The following is a 16,693-nucleotide window of genomic DNA, read 5'->3' as shown; positions in this document are numbered from 1 at the left end:
GCTTCATGGTGAGGGTGCAAAATTATTACACATGATAAATTATCAAAGATTTATTAAAGGATTTTGCCGAAGACATTGGCACACCCTGCCATGGGTCTTGACCTTTACACTGATTTATTTTTATTTATTCAGTTTATTTTCTTCTTTCCAGACATGTTATTACAACAGACTTCACTTTCATCAGTGTTGAGACATCAGCAACAACATCCGAAAAGTAGGTAAAAAGGCTTGACGGGTAGAAGCCATTGCCTTGTGAGGTTCCCGTCCCCTAAATCATCGACATCTCTCTGATTGCAGCACGTTGTCAACCAATTCATACATTGCACGTCACAGTTCAATATCAATTATATTATTTTGGTGCATTGTTGTTTTAAATCGTACATTCAGTCCATCTTTGCACAAGTCTCTGTCAGTTTTTGAGAAGAGTCCAATTTTGTTAATGTTCTTTTCGTAGCAGTCATAACATCTTGTTAGTGCGGACTTTTAGTCCAGCTATCGCTCAACATCTCAGTTACTGCACAAAGGTTACAGTGACATTTATTTCGCAGGCATGACAACATGAACTTTGATGAGACATACTTTTCATTTTTTATCATTGTTTATGTAACTAATATACCATAAGTTATACACAGCTAAAGTCTGCATGTCCATTGATTGGGCAGTTTCGGGTTTTTTTACGAGGCTGAAATGGATTAAAATGATTTTAGTTATTTTAAATCGGATGTTGTTTGTCTTATGAGCTCAGTCATGGAACGGATTAAACTCGTATCTCCAGGGACTTTTTTATATGCATTGCTGGTTTATAAACATCTTTGAGCTAAAACCTACATGATCCCATCCATTTTCTTGTGGACAAGAGGATCGCCATCATCTCACTTATGATTTATGGGATAGAGTTTGATTTCATCTTTTGTTGGAGGAGCCGTGTGATGCGTACAGTGGGAATGTGCGACAAAATGACTTGGAGTCATACATGAAAATAATAGAGACAGACAGTCAACAGGATGGTCCTTTAATGGCAGTGACAATGATATCTGAGAGCATCAATGAAAACTCCCACTGAGCTGTTTCACAACAGAAGTGAAGTCACTGGAACAGAATGAATGGAGAACAGCTAAACAATAGTCTGCAATTAAGGGGAGCAGAAGAGTGAGGGACACATACAGGCAGGGGTATGTTCTACAACAAGACCAACACATTCAGGGTAATTGTACGGGTATTATCTGTTGAGTTGCTGTACTGCCCCTCGTCGTCCTCGTTGCCCCCGTCCCCCGTCGCCCTACCCTCTGCTCCTCTGCAGCACTTCTTCCTGACACCCACCCAAACAAACTATTCACGCGTCACAAAAGGAATTATTCATGGGCTCCTTCTCTGATGCTGTTTAGCACGACTAGAAAAATGGAATTCAACACAAAGCTGTTACCAATCAATCAATCAATCAATCAATCAATCAATCAATCAATCAATCAATCAATCAAGCAATCAATCAACTTTTATTTATATAGCGCTTAATCACATCTGCAGACATTTCAAAGTGCTTTACAGATAGAAAGCCAACAATGTGCTCCAGAGCAGCATAAGCGATGGTGGGGGGGGGGTCCCTCATTGAGGAAGAAACTCCGGGCAGGACCCAGAGACAGAGAGAGAGAGAGAGAGAGAGAGAGAGCGAGAGAGAGGCCAGTTTGAGTCTAATGTTATATTCCTGAATCATCGTTCAGTTTGTGCTATCAGGAAGTTAAAGAGAAGAAATGGCCACAAGACAAAGACTCCGTCCACACGATGCCGGAACTTCTTTAAAATTCAACTTTTCTGTTGCGTTTACGACTTCCGTCCACACGGCAACGCAGATATCCGGAACATAAACGCAACTTTTTGAAAACGTTGGCCGAGGTGAATTTTTTTTAAAACACTGGGTCTGCGTTGTCGTGTGGACGGCGTATCCGCAACTTTTTAAAAACGCTGACGTCTTGCCTGCGATGAAAACCTTTGTGACGTCATATTTATGGGCCCGTGTGTTGTGACAACAAAACACGGATAAAATTTGACTCAATACTGCCCCCACATGGTTTGACATGCTTGCAGCCGTCTTCAAAAACGCACTGCTGCGTTTACGTGTGGACGGAGATTTTTTTGAAAACGCTGTCGTGTGGACACAAATCGTATTCGATGCGTTTTTAAAAAGTTGCTTTTTCAAAAAAAATCCGTCACCGTGTGGGCGGGGCCTTAGACAGTGATAGAGGTGGAGGCTGGGCTGATCGGGGGTGGGGGGCTCCATTATTGATTAATCAGCAGAAGGTTTCAGGAAGAACCAGTTGGGCCATGTCTGCTCGCCATGTGTAATCAATTCAGACACACACACACACACACACACAAACACACACACACACACACACACACACACACACACACACACACGACTTACATACAGCGACACTCATTCATTTTATTGATGAATGGATTAGTTTACAATATTTTCTTCACTATAAGGCGCATCTTCAATGAATGACTTATTTTAAACCCTTTCCACATATAAGGCACAATGTTGTTTTTTGAGAAAAGTAAAAGCTTTTAGGAGCGCTTTATTGTACAGAAAATACCGTACATTACTGTTGTTACCGTATAGTTTGTTACTATATCGCAGGATTCGTGAGTAAAGAGGGATTACTGTACTTTATCTGGTAATACAGTCAAACCTCGGTTTTCGAACGCTTCTGTTCTCGACCAAATCGGTTTTTGACCAGAAAATCCGAGAATTTTACGTCTCTGAACTCGACCAAAATTTGGCTATCGACCAAACCGAAAGAAGCCGAGCGTACCTGAACGCAACTCACTCGGGAGCCGAGCGAACTGCCCAGGATGCTTTCTCCGTAGCGCATTCGTGTTCAAAGTTCGACAGGATATCTTTTATTAAAATAAAACACAGCATATATTTCTACCTTTTTTATTCATGGTAAACAGTATACAGTGCAGTTTATGGTGTAAAATAGTAAAAAAAAAAACTTAGAAAAAGTTGTTTTTTAGACTTGTAACGGATTAAAATTATTTACATTAAATATAATGGGAGAAAATAGTTTTGGATTTCGAACAGCCTTCTGGAACGGATTATGTTCGAAAACCGAGGGTTGACTGTACTCCATTACTACTGCTGTTTGTGTAATAGCTGAATCACGCAGAGAGATTTACTACTTTTAGTAAATTAGTACTTAGTACTAACTTAGTTCTGAGTACTAATTAGTACTAAATTCTAATTTTGCTTGATGTGTTTTAACACTCCTCATGTGAGGCTCTGTCTGACATTTCAGAGCTGTTGTACAGCGCGATGGCTTGTGGCAGGAATGACTTCCTGTACCTCTCTGTTCGACAGTGGAGCTGTAGTAGTCTCTTGGAGAACGATCTCTGCTGTCTGTCTAGTGTGTGGTGGAGAGGGTGAGCGGGTGATCCATGATGGATAAACGTTTGTTAAGAGTCCTCCTCTCCACCATGGCCTCCACAGTGTCCAGACTACAGCCAATCACAGAGCCAGCCTTCTTTATTAGCTTGTTAAGTCTGTTGGTATCGCTGGCTCTGATGCTGCTCCCCCAACAGACCACGGCAAAGAAAAGTACGCTGCATACGTTGATCTCAGCTTCCTCAAGAAATAGAGTCTGCTCATCCCCTTCTTTAGACAGCATCAACATTAGAACTCCAGTCCAGTCTGTTAAAGCTCTTGACACCCAGGTACTTATAGTCAACCACCTCCTCTACAGCCTCTCCTAGGATGTAGATTGGTTGTGGCGTGTTCCCCTTCCTCCTGAAATCGATCACCATCTCTCTGGTCTTGCCAACATTCAGCCTGAGGTGATTGGCTCCAGCCCACTCCACAAAGTCATCCACCGCAGCCCTGTACTCCCCCTCCCTCCCCTCAACTTATACACCCAACAACTGCCGAGTCATCTGAGAACTTTTGTAGGTGGCATGACTTGGAGTTGTACTGGAAGTCGTTGGTGTACAGTGTGAATAGGAAGGGGGACAGCACAGTCCCCTGAGGGGCTCCTGTATCACTGACCACCATATCAGACAGAACGCTGCCCAGACGGACAAACTGTGGCCTATCTGTCAGGTAGTCACTGATCCAGGAGATGGTGGAGGTGTCGACAACCATCCCCCGCAGCTTCTCGCCCAGCAGCCTTGACTGAATGGTGTTAAAAGCACGGAGAAATTAAAGAAGGTGATTCTCACAGTGCTTCCCCCACCATCCAGATGCAAATGGGCTCTCTGCAGGAGGTAGATGACCGCATCATCAACTCCCAATTGGGGCAGATACGCAAACTGTAGAGGGTCTAGCAACTCCTTCACCTGAGGCCTCAAGCCGGCCAAGACCAGCCTCTCCAGCGCCTTCATCAGGTGGGACGTGAGGGTAACCGGTCGGTAGTCATTCAACTCCGATGGGGCCGACTTCTTAGGGACAGGGACCAAGCATGATGTCTTCCACAACACCGGGACTCTCTCCTGGCTCAGGCTCAGGTTGTAGAGGTGTGTGATGACTGGAGACAGTTGGGGGGCACAGGTCTTCAGGATCCTGGGGCAAATACTATCAGGTCCGGCAGCCTTCCTCTGGTGTAGTGTCTCCTGACCTGGTCCGTAGTCACTGACATGTGGGGGGGGGGTGCTGGTGGGGGGTATTGGTGTTGGTTCCATGGGGGTGTTGGTACCATGAAGGAGGCGGTGGTTGGGGGGAGGAGATGCCCAGGACTGCCCACCAACAGAGGTGGAGAGAGGAGTGATGGAAGTTGGGGGGGGCATGGGGGGTCGGGATGTGAGGGGTAGGTAGACGGCTGTGAACTGAACCTGTTGAAGAAAACATTCAGCTCGTTGGCTCTATCCAGACCGCCTGATGGTCGTCTTTGTCCCCCTGAGCACCCTGTGATCTTCTTCATTCCCGACCACACGTCCCTCATGTTGTTCTGCTGAAGTTTGGCCTCCAGCTTCCTCCTGTAGATCCCCTCAGTTTGTCTCGGACCTTGTGCTGCACTCTTTTCAATTCCCCTTGGTCACCAGACCTGAAAGCCCTCTTCTTCTTGTTTAAGGGTTCCTTCAGGTCACTTGTAACCCATGGCTTGTTGTTGGGGAAGTAGCGTACAGTCCGGGTTGGCACAGTGGTGTGCTCACAGAACCTAATGTAGTCTGTGATGCAGTTCGTCAGGTTGTTGTCTTCCCCATGTGGCCTACAGAGCACATCCCAGTCCGTGGAGTCAAAGCAGTCCCGCAGTGCCTCAGCAGCCTCCTGAGACCACTTACGGACCATCTTGGAGTGGACAGGCTGCCTCCTGACCAGCGTATAGTATATAGAACGTGTAAACACAAAGTGCATTAATGAAGTGCATGCAATAGGAAATTATCAACTACGAAGTATGAATGAAGAATTGTTATACTTAACAAAACTTTTAATTTTTTTTCTTCTTTTTCTGTTTTTTTTTTTTATAATCAAAGTGGGTTTTTTATTATTTATTTTTAGCACCTAATGTTCTTTTTTTTTTTTTCACAAGAAGTTAAACAATGTTGATTGCGGTGAGTGTGTGTGTGTGTTTGTGTGTGTGTGTGTGTGTGTGTGTGTGTGTGTGTATGCGCACTATGTCTCAGTTAACATATTTATAAAGTATAGAATTATTAATTTGAACAGAGTTTAGAACAAACAGGTAAATAAAAGACGAGTGGAGGCGGTGGTTAAATCCACGCGTACGTGCAACAAAACAACAAGAAAGTTCACCAGGTAACCAAACACCGACATACTGTAGAGACAAGCTGAAGAAAACCTAAGAAGAAACACGTGAGGAACAGTGAAGCCACCAACAGAGAGATCAGTAACTGTCTGCGTGTAACCGAGACATTTACTTCAGTCTGTGGGGGGGGGTATGTGTGACTGGCCAATCACAGAGCGTGAAAACAGTCGGGATGATTTTCCTTCAGTCCAATCACGAGTATTAACGGGTTTTATTCGGATAGTCGTATGAAACAAGTATCCGGCTCAATCCTAATATGTACATTAATTCATCATTGTGTTCCAGTTTAGTCTGGATCCTAGTTTTCATTTGTTCAGTCAGTTAGTGGGGTTGATCAGTTGATTGTGAATTGTTCAAAGTCATGCCCAGCTCATCAATCCTGACGTTGGTTTTCAACACCTGAGGATTGAGTCTCAGATATCAGACACTTTTGAAGAATCGCTTCACCAATGTTAGAATTGATTCCTAACTGCCATTGTTGACTCTTTTAAGTCTGCAGTTGTTCATTTTACTGATGGTTCTGATCCATCACTGTCTGGTTGATGTTGGTGAGGCTACAGCATCAAAACTGAATGACTGATTCTTTCATTACATCGACATTAAAGCCTCTGCTAAGCTGTTCTCAGACAGACTCATTTCCATCCAACATTACATGTCACAGACATATTTATTAGTTTCCAACGTATTTTCCTGGGGAAACTTGGGAGAAAGATAGCAGATAGAGATTTTTCTGTACATAACAATCCTACATGAAGCTAGTTTTGTTGTAATGTGATAAATCCAGAAGGAAGTGACCGCACTACTGATAACGGGTTAGAACCAGATAAAGGGACACATTCAGGAGTCGTCTTCACTTTAGTCTTGTGACATCTGTTTTTTCTTCACTATTTTGCCATTTTTTCCAGATCTTAGACAAATAGACCTCTCTACTTCCTGAGACACGCTTTCAGATTTTGACATTATTTTTGATATGACACTACATGAATAATAATTGACGTGACCTCTCATGTGGTCACATGTGTGCTGAGGCAATGTCTCATGAAGTCCTGTACATGTTTGGACAGTTTTTGTACATCAGAGGTAAAAGATTTTGTTTGCTGAGGCATCCACTGTTTGGATGACACATGACGGAGCAAACGGATAATAAGCTGAGTTTCACCAAGCGCAAATGTGGAAATGTGTTTTTTCTCATCTTATGGAGACAGTGGCACTGTATTAAAACAAGGTTTGATTTAAAGGAACACATTAATCAGCCCAGTAAGGTCTGACACATCAGATAAGCCCTTGTTTTACATAAAAGCAGTCTGCTCTGAGCGACTGCACTCTGGAAAGTTAGAGATAGAATAGTTTGGTGTAAAAACTCACATCAAACATTCTCTGCTCCAAAAGATGGTCTTGGTGGGTCTCTCAAGTAAATTAAAAAGGCGTGAGAGAAGGAGTGTATCCTAAAGAACCAGGCCTCTAGGAAGGACATTTTACCATGTTCTAGAATAATTTTTATTCACCAGCCTTTGAACTCAGTGCTCAATGATTGGTTACTGGTCTGTGTCGCCTGATAATCATGAAAGCAAAACAAGGACAATGTTGTTAGAATGAAAAATGTCATTTGTACTGAGGTTTTAGGGTCTGCTTTGCTGCTATGAAAATAACAGAAAATGACCACTTTCTCTGCCATGAAGCCCAGAGCTCCTTTAAGCACATCCCAGAGTCCTGACACTGGGATTACAGACCACTCCTAGATCATTACTGACACGCTCCACTGGGACTTTTCCTTTAGCACTTTTGGCTGCAGTGAATTCAGCCATGTCACAATGATTTGAATATATGCAGCAGTGCCATACTGAGACTCTGGATGAGTCTAGTTTATAATTTTAATCAGTTCTCAAACATTGGTTAGTGACTGTATGATGGGAATAACTGCACACACAGTGGAGGTGCATTTAGATCATTTTATATAGCTAATAATACAATAATAAATCTTGCTGTTTTAAGGCAGTTAATTGTTATTGGGGTATTATTGAGAAAAATGTTTTCTGTTATTTGCCTTGGTCAATCCACACTGGCCAGCATTTATTCACATGATGGACTGGCCTTGGCTTCTCTGTTTCCTTCTTCCACTACCTGTCCTACCAAGTTGTTGCAGACAGATGTCTTGGGACAGGGTAGACAGGTAGAATGGTTGCCATCACCTATAATGACGTGCTTGGCCTTCACCTTTCAAACGTGGAGTCTTGGAATCAACACTGCAACACTTTTCATGATCTAATTCAAAGCAGTTGGGACGTCTCACTGATCTCACACAGTCACAATCTGAACACGAGGTATCCAAGGTACGTAGCTGGACATTTGGCAGCTAATTAAAGAGTACAATATGGAAACTTTAAATCCCAACCTCATTATTTCAATCAATCAATCAATCAATCAATCAACCAACCAACCCAGATAGCTACAGCTTCTGCCTACTGTTCTGACAGGTTACCAAAAACCCCGCATTCTCAGATCGAAGTTGCCCTGGGAGGGTGATACAATTCTATGAGATCCTCACAGTGAAAAACTTTGTATGTGTTCATGTGGAGCTTGAATTCTTCAATTTATTCATTTATCAATTCATTTTTAAATTAATTCTAGATTTTATTGGAAGCCAATGTCAGGATGCTGGGACACGAGAGATGTGCTCTCTCCTCTCTGTTCGAGTCAATATGCAGGCAGCTGCATTCAAATCTTATCTTGACATTCCTATTTTTAGCAATTTTTTTGTAAATAAAAGAAGGCTGTCTAAGACACAGATTTAATCTGGGAATTAAAGGACAGATTCTGATCAAAAATCACTCCCAAGTTCCTGACATCACTACTAGAGGATACAGCAATGTTATCTAAGTGAATTACTGGTTAATTATTGACAGTATGGGTTTATTTTTTAATAGTTATAACTCTTCAAGAAGTGTAGCCAGAATGTTGTCCAGCACACTGGTAGTCGGTTTAGCAGAGGACATTAGGGAGTTTAAATCGGTGAGTTCCATTTGCTGAAAGTGCTCCAGGTAATCGCTAGTTTTAACCGATTCCTCTGCTATGAGATTAACGTACGGCAGTGTGTGGTGGAATATCTGGGATTAAAGGGATTTTTCCTGGGACCTGGGGAGCAAATTGGAGTTAATTTCTGCTTGAAATCAATTTACATCCCTGAATTTGCTCAGTATTAATTATTTTCAAGCATGTTGTTTTTCCACTACTAACAAGTGACAAATCTGACCTTGACAGAATAAAGGAATAGGTGAATGAAGCATGAATTACAGCTTTTCATTTAATATGGTTAATGATGCACACTAACGATGCTACCACTAGTGAAACTTGCCACTCTCACCCCCAGCACATTGCAGCAGCAGACCATGGAAATGAAGATAGTTACACCTGTATTTAGTACACAAGGTAAATGTGATGGAGCAGCTTTGTACTCTTCAGCGTTTGGCAGAATTAAATATTGGAAATAGTAATTTGGAGAAGAGTGATCGTACACCTGGTAAAGCCTGAGGTGCAGTTATGAGTGGGGAGTCTCTCCATCAAATGCATAAACACATTTTTTTTTTTTTAGGTGAATAAGACACTTGCACACTGATCAATGAATGGTGTTAAGATCTATCCCTAAAACTGGGGACAACTTAGTTGGATTCCTGTAACTTGAAGATATTTGTTGTGGACTGACTTGCCTTGTAACTTAGACTCATATCATAATGAAAAAGTGTTGTTTAAAATACCATAACAAAACTCATATTACGCCAATGTGCCATTTTAATTGGGCCGAATAAAAGAAGTGCTGAGGCAGCACCATCTGATCACAGTCAGGAGCAGGAAGCAAATTGATCATGCAAAACTAGACTCTCTTCAACAAACCAATTAATTATTTATGGGCTTCAGTGGAGCAGAGAAACTTAATTTATTGTTATCATTAGAGGAGTGTTGTGTTTGGGTCCATGTGAGGACGGGTCTGGCTACAATTACTGCCTCCACAGATTATAGACTATGTCACACAGCTGGCAGTGTTGAATTACAGGATGATCACAGGCTTCAAACCAACTAAATATCTTTCAAGGGCAATTTCCCAATGTTGTCATGGGAGATTGAAGAACGAAATAAATGAATTAAAAGCCTTCTTTTAGCACCTTATCCTGTACAAACATAAAATACGCCTCTCAAACAAACAAGCAATACAATCCTGATGCGTCATGCCTCAGAGGCAAAGACACCTTTCAAACATCAAGAACAGTTCCTACAGGAAAGGCTGTGACTATAGCCCCGTTTTGGTTTTCTCACAACTGTCATGAAAATGAACAGATCAGTTCATTCATTGAAGCAATAATATCTGTTAACATATCTCTGCTGTAAAGCCCTAAAAGGTTTAGCTGCTGTAGTGTTGTCAGCATTGGTGCTTTTCTCTGATAAGAGATAAATACGATCATGCAGACTCACAACTCATCATAGAAACTAATAAAAGCAGCCAGAACAAGCTCCTCTCTTGGTGGCTGGGCTCAGCTTACTTATTTACTCACCCAGTTTACTTTGTGGTCCACAATGTGACATAATTGCAGATGGCATGAGAATACATTGAGACAAACATGGAGACAAACTCACTCATAACATGTAGAAAAAGATTAGTGTACAAACAGCAGTGTGGAGAGTGTGGGTTCAAGCTGCTGCTCTTCTCTTTCGAGAAGAGTCATCATAAGCAATACATATTGTGTATATACTGTATGGGTATATATATATATATATATATATATACAAGCAAACCTTGGTTTTCAAACGCTTTGGACATCGAACAAATCGGAATTTGACCAAAAAATTCGGAATTTTTTTGTCTTAGAAGTCGAACAAAATTTGGAAGTCAAACAAACGCAGCAACATCCATCCTCCTCCTCCTCTCCCTCTCCAACCTTCACGTATGCCAACTGCTCACCACCACAAATGTAAAAACTCTTATGTTTATTGTTCTTATGCTTTAACTGTAATGTGCTTTTTATTTGAGTTCACTGTATTCAATAATTTTTCACTTAATTTGCGTTCCATTGCCTACTGTACGAGTTACGGTACCATAAATTCTGTCCAAAAGACGACGGTAACTCGTACCTTAGGCTAACCTGATTACATCCATGTTTGTTTTTTTCTTTCTTTCTCATGTTTGCTTCTTTCTTTTACATTTCTTTGAAATGTTTCATTACTATACAATTTGATAAATAAAGGACATTATGAAATAACATAGTATGCGGATACAGCGGCAGAGAATGGATGGATATTATGTTGAAAAAAGATTAAGATCATTTACGTTATTTGTAATGGGAAACATGTATTTGGAATCTGAACAATCGCTATTCGAACAGCCTTCAGGAACGAATTGTGGTCGGAAACCGAGGTTTACCTGTATATATAGACATACATACAGTTCGCCCTCGCGCATTCATGCATCAACGCTCGCGACTTCGCCTCATTGCGGATTTTTAGTAGGTAGTCACGTGATACCGTACACGCATTTTATTGGCTGATGGCATCCAGAAGTGCGCTACGTTCTGTGAGTCTCAGACTTCTGTGAGACACAAAGTGCTCTAAACAGTCTATCAGAGTGTTTTAAAGGTAATACAGATAGAATGTGGTTTAATATCAGTATGAGGGGGTTCATAAACGTTTAAATTACTGTATATAATAAGATAAATAGTTTTTCACTCTATCGCGGAATTCATTAATCTTGTGTGGTTCCTGGAATGCATTAACGGCGAGGAATGAGGGATTACTGTAGTCCAAACGTGTCACCAGTGTATCAGAGTAACTGCAGTCATACTCTCGTTGACAAAAACAGAAGCTCTTCATGACAATAAAACAGCAAACAACAGGATTGTGTTTTGCTGGAACTGCAATTAATACATTAAACACATAAAAAAATAACTAATAACGGCTAATAACAAATTGAAGAACTATGCAAAAATGTATCATTGGTTCAGTCAAATGACTTTTTTCATTATGAGCAAAGGCATTTTGAACCGAGTATCAAAGTTCTACAATATCACAGATACATAAAAATGTAATAAAGCTAAAATTAATTTTAAATAAATTATGGAAAAACCTGAATGTTCACAGATTCTGTCAAATCACACTGACATGAAAAATTATTAACATTTTCTTACAGTCTAAAGTTTTTTCTCACAATCTGTAGTAAAAATTTTTTTAATATAAATTTCATTAATAATAATCATAATAATAATAATAATAATAATAATGACAATAATATACTATAAGAACAATATTAATCCTATATTTAAGGAGGAAAAATAATCATACATGCCAGCAAAATTAGGTGAGCACTTCCTGAATTAAACAGCCATTATTTGTGAGCGTTTACATGTCCACAGAAGCAACGCATCATAACACCAGAGACACAAGTGAAGGATTCACTGATTGTGATTAGGAAGCCGTTACTCGTCTGCCTCTCTGCTCAGTGCACGGGCCGATTAGCGAGCTGGTGAAGGACAGGTAATGATGAGAACATGGAGCTCAATGGCTGTTTCATGGGCTGTGCTGCTTTACGATGCTTGCACTAATTGCTGGTGATTAGTGAGGTGTCGCTGCCCTCTGTGGCTGCTCCGGCGGTCCCGTGAACTGAACTCTCAGACCCGAGCACCAGGGAGGTGTGGGTGAGCATTGGATCATTGCAGGAGGAAGACACAGGGGTGTAATCGACTTTCCACTTCTTTTTTTGCCCCTGTCAGCCCTTTCTTACCTGCTGCAATAAAGATAAATTAACTTAAAGGCGATCAAATAATCTCTACGCAAAAAGCTAATCTACTTCTAATCATAAGTGAGAGGGAAAATGTGAAAGCAAACTGACAATCGGATAACTTTCAGCTTGTGCTCCTTCTGTGAGAGTGACTTGAACTCTGTGTTCAGCCGCTGCTCTCAAACATTAAATACTTTTCTTTAAATTGCATTCCTTTACTCTCACATTCCTGTCACTGTCAGACTGCTGAAAACGCAGCTTGTTGGAAGTGAAATATGCTTTTGAAAGTTTTAAATGTCTGACCTCCATCCAGTCTTACCTCAATACTTTGTTTCTTGTAATATATACAGTCCCCCATGGTCACGCACATGGTTACTAGTGAGTGTGATGACAGTAGAATTATACATTTTCTACCCAAAACGTTTATCGGAATGAATTTGCATACTTCATACTTCTTACGATCGTTTCTCCTTTTCTGCTTCTTCTGTGGTCCTCAAGCTATGTAATGCTGTGTGACTTAAAGGGAATTATTTGATAAAAATATTAACCAGAAAGGGAAAGCACATCTCAACAGTCTGTGCCATTTACGCACATGGAACAGCATCTTAGCACCATTCCTTATATCTCCAGGCAGTCACCAGGATCGTATGTTAAATCATGTCTATAAATACAAAAGGTGATGGAGAAAATAGTGTGTTCAGATAGGTTTTTGTTGCTGCTATCTTACCCTTTAGCAAAATCTAAAGACTACAAGGAAAACATAAAGGATGACACCAGACATAATTGTACACATGGTATCTGCAGCGTTTGGATTAAACAGAATGGACCCATATTGTGTCTTCAGGCTTTATGTGCCTTTATTGTGACAGCTGAAGATTAGGATAGGGCAAATCAGAATTTAGCATGCTGTCTGTGGTAATCTGAGTCATGAAAAAGAGTCCTGATCTTTCACCTCCCTGTGCTAATAACAATATATACACAAGAAGATTTCCAGTGACATTAATATTATTTATACTCCCCATTGTTTCCCTGCTTTTTGGGCTTACTGGCAGCATCCAGCTTTCCCTCCACTCCCTCTCTTTGATGTGTCGGCTGATTTGGCCCGGAGTCGGGCAGACAGCCATGTCCATCAGCTCCATCAATCAAGCAGCGAGTCGGATGGCCGAGAAGATGACGGGCAGCAGAGAAGGAGCAGATGTTATGCAGGAAGTGCTGTGTGTTCGTGTCCATGAGGGATGTCATTACGAGGTGGACAGGGAAACATGAGGCTGATTAGCTGCATATTAAGTCAAGGACACCGGTCACAGGGACACACTTGGGCTCTGGCCTGTGGCGCTGATAGTCGTCACGACAACCTGAGTGTGTCTGACAGACAACTTCTCTCTAATTTACCACTGCTCTGTTCTTTAAACCTCTTTTGATTCATCAGGAAGCTTTGGAGTGCATGCTGCTTCAGTCGTTTCAGTATACTCTCCTTGTGTCTACAGGGGGGAGTATTAGGACGTATGTAAGGTTTGTGAATTTCTATCTCAAAGAGCTACACGGTGTTGTGCAAAGTAAATAAAGCACGTCTCCCTGAGGGCATGTTAGTATTATAAGATGTGAGGAGAGTGGACAAACAGCCGGGAGAGGCCTTCATCCCTGGTCAAGGACGAGGACTAAATGGGTGAAGCTGAAAATCTTGTGTGAATCCAGAGTTTCCTCCTGTTTCAGCTGTTTGTTTCCTCTGGACGACAAACCACAGAAACGCTAGTCCGACCGACCAACCGACTGACCCAACCAACCAACCGACCAACCGACCATCTGACCCATCAAACCAACCCACTGACCAACCAACCAACCGACTGACCAACCCAACCGACTGAACCACCCACCCAACTGACCAACCAACTGACCCATAAAACCGACCCACTGACTGACCAACCAACCCACTGACCAACCAACCAACCAACCAACCAACCAACCAACCAACCAACTGACCCCACTCACCCAACCAACCAACCAACCAACCAACCAACCGACCCACCCATCCACCCAACCGACTAGCCAACCAACCAACCAACAGACCCACCAACCCAACCAACCAACCATCCATGGTTGCAGGTCATGGTTCTTTGATTGGGTGTTTATGTACAAACTGAACAGGAGCATTTTGGGTACAGCCTATAAGTGACAATAAGACACTGTTACGGCTGTACCACATCAGCACATAGTAATAGTGGTGAATGAGTTCTGATGGCAGACTACTGCCAACTAACTTATACTTGCCTTAGATCTGGAATAGTGAGGTAATTATCTTGTTTATTAAAAACTTCATTAGTTGTTTTTAAATTTTCTACTAATTTCTAGACTGAACCAACTTATTCTAATATTTATTGATGAGTGAAGTGATCTTGCTGCATGACAGGTACTTTCATTTGTGACACAGATTTAGTGTATATTTGTCCTATTTAAGCTGCTCTTAACATCTGCTGATCTTATGTAATTTTTTTTTTCTGGCCACCTCTACGATGTTCCCAGATCTCTGGATTTATGTTCCATCATGTCACCACAGCTGTTGTTGGCCTCTAATAAATATGATCCAACTTATTTATAACATTAACCCAAATAAGACTTGAAAGACAAATCAAGCTGTCAGAAAAATGCCTCATGCAGAGTGCACCCAAGTCTTCACACCACATGGCTAATGTGATTTGCATTAAAATTAACAAGCATATATGCAGGGAGATGTGTAATGAAATGTCCTCTCCTGCCTGTCTAACAGTTGTTCTCTGTTCTAAATGCCTTTGGCCGGCAGTGGGAGTTAACACACCTCTAGCTTTCCCTGTCGTTTCTTCACGAGTGTCAAGTCCATTTTAACACCTGAACACAGACAGAATGTGTCAGATTCACAGGCCTCACTTTCTCCAGGCTGCCTCACTTCCAACATGAATCAGGCCCCGTCACCACTCCTGTAGAATCATTGCCCATTGCAGGGCATTGGTGGGCAGCCAGCAGTTAATAACCCTTCCATGCTCTGCCAGAAAGAATACTCATCTGCATAGTAAAATCACTTAGAGCAAGGTTTGGGAGTTTATGAGTTAATAAGGCTTTGTAAGGTAAAATGTAAACATGTTTGCACCTTGACTCAAACTGGGGGAATAACAAACTGATATCATAATGCAAGCACAGATAGAACTGTGAGTGTATGTTAACATTTTGGAGCATAAAACTGAGAATACATGTACATGGACTGGTATCACAGACACAAATTACAGCACAAGTTTCTGATTTTCTGCCTATTTGTCTCTCCAGAGAGAATTCTTGGCAGCGATGACTGAAAAGGACATCTTTGCCCATCTGGGTCTGGAGTACATTGAGCCTTGGCAGAGAAATGCGTAGGCCTGCACTCGTCCCCGGCTGGATGATGCCCCGCGTGTGCGTCAGTGTTTATCCCATCTGCTTCCCATTGTGCCACTCCAAAGACCTTTTGATTTCCATACAGTTCTGTTTGGTTGCTGTTGTTGTTTTTGTCTCCATTACATGCTGGCGTCACCCCTGACTATGATTTTTGTGTTTTACTGAATAAATGCTTTCCTGTACGGTTTGGGTATCTCATAAGTGTTGTATTCACTGGATGAACAAATATACAATCCAGGAAGAGGCTCAGGGAGGTTCGAGGAAATGATGAGAATGTTTAAGAAGTAGGGAGCCTTTGTCAAGCAAAATGCTCAAATCACCCACCCCCCTGGCAGAAAAGTGCCCCACCTGAGGCTGAGCCAGGACTCCCAGAGGCGGGTATTTTGTGGCAGATAGAGACTGTTCAGCACCATTCAGCCTCCATTTAAGCTTGCGTCCACTAGAGATAATGAAGCTGATACTCTGAGATCCCCAGTCCCTCAGCCTGGTTTCTTGTTCCACCATGAATGCCCTATCAGATACTCAGAGGAAATTACAGGCTATCAGCTGCACCGGAACATGATGACGAAATTCCAATGGATGGTAAATGAGTCCACTAACTACATGGATGGAATTTAGAATTCATTAAGCATCCATTAAACTACTGGGTTTGACTTTCGGCTACGTTCAATGCATAATGGTTGCTTATTTTCCCTAATATTTTAAATTTATGATGGTTCTGTGGGGCAGTTCACCACTAATAAACTAACGTTAGCTCACTGGCTGCCAATGACGT

The 16,693-nt window shown here is 41.7% G+C and overlaps 1 protein-coding gene across 1 annotated transcript in view; it reads left to right on the top strand.

Moving 5' to 3' along the window:
- Window positions 1-16,467, top strand: part of dntt (deoxynucleotidyltransferase, terminal) — a 74,761-nt gene extending 58,294 nt beyond the window's left edge. The window contains exon 11 of the mRNA XM_068327473.1: window positions 15,814-16,467. Within this exon, the coding sequence (XP_068183574.1) occupies window positions 15,814-15,900 (87 nt within the window). The 3' untranslated portion in view covers window positions 15,901-16,467. The remainder of the gene's footprint in view (window positions 1-15,813) is intronic.
- The last annotated feature ends 226 nt before the right edge of the window (window positions 16,468-16,693 follow it).

Source organism: Antennarius striatus, chromosome 11 (assembly GCF_040054535.1).
Source record: "Antennarius striatus isolate MH-2024 chromosome 11, ASM4005453v1, whole genome shotgun sequence".
NCBI classification, from domain to species: domain Eukaryota; kingdom Metazoa; phylum Chordata; class Actinopteri; order Lophiiformes; family Antennariidae; genus Antennarius; species Antennarius striatus.
Note: the sequence above shows the minus strand (reverse complement) of the source record. Positions and strands in the feature narration are given on the sequence as shown.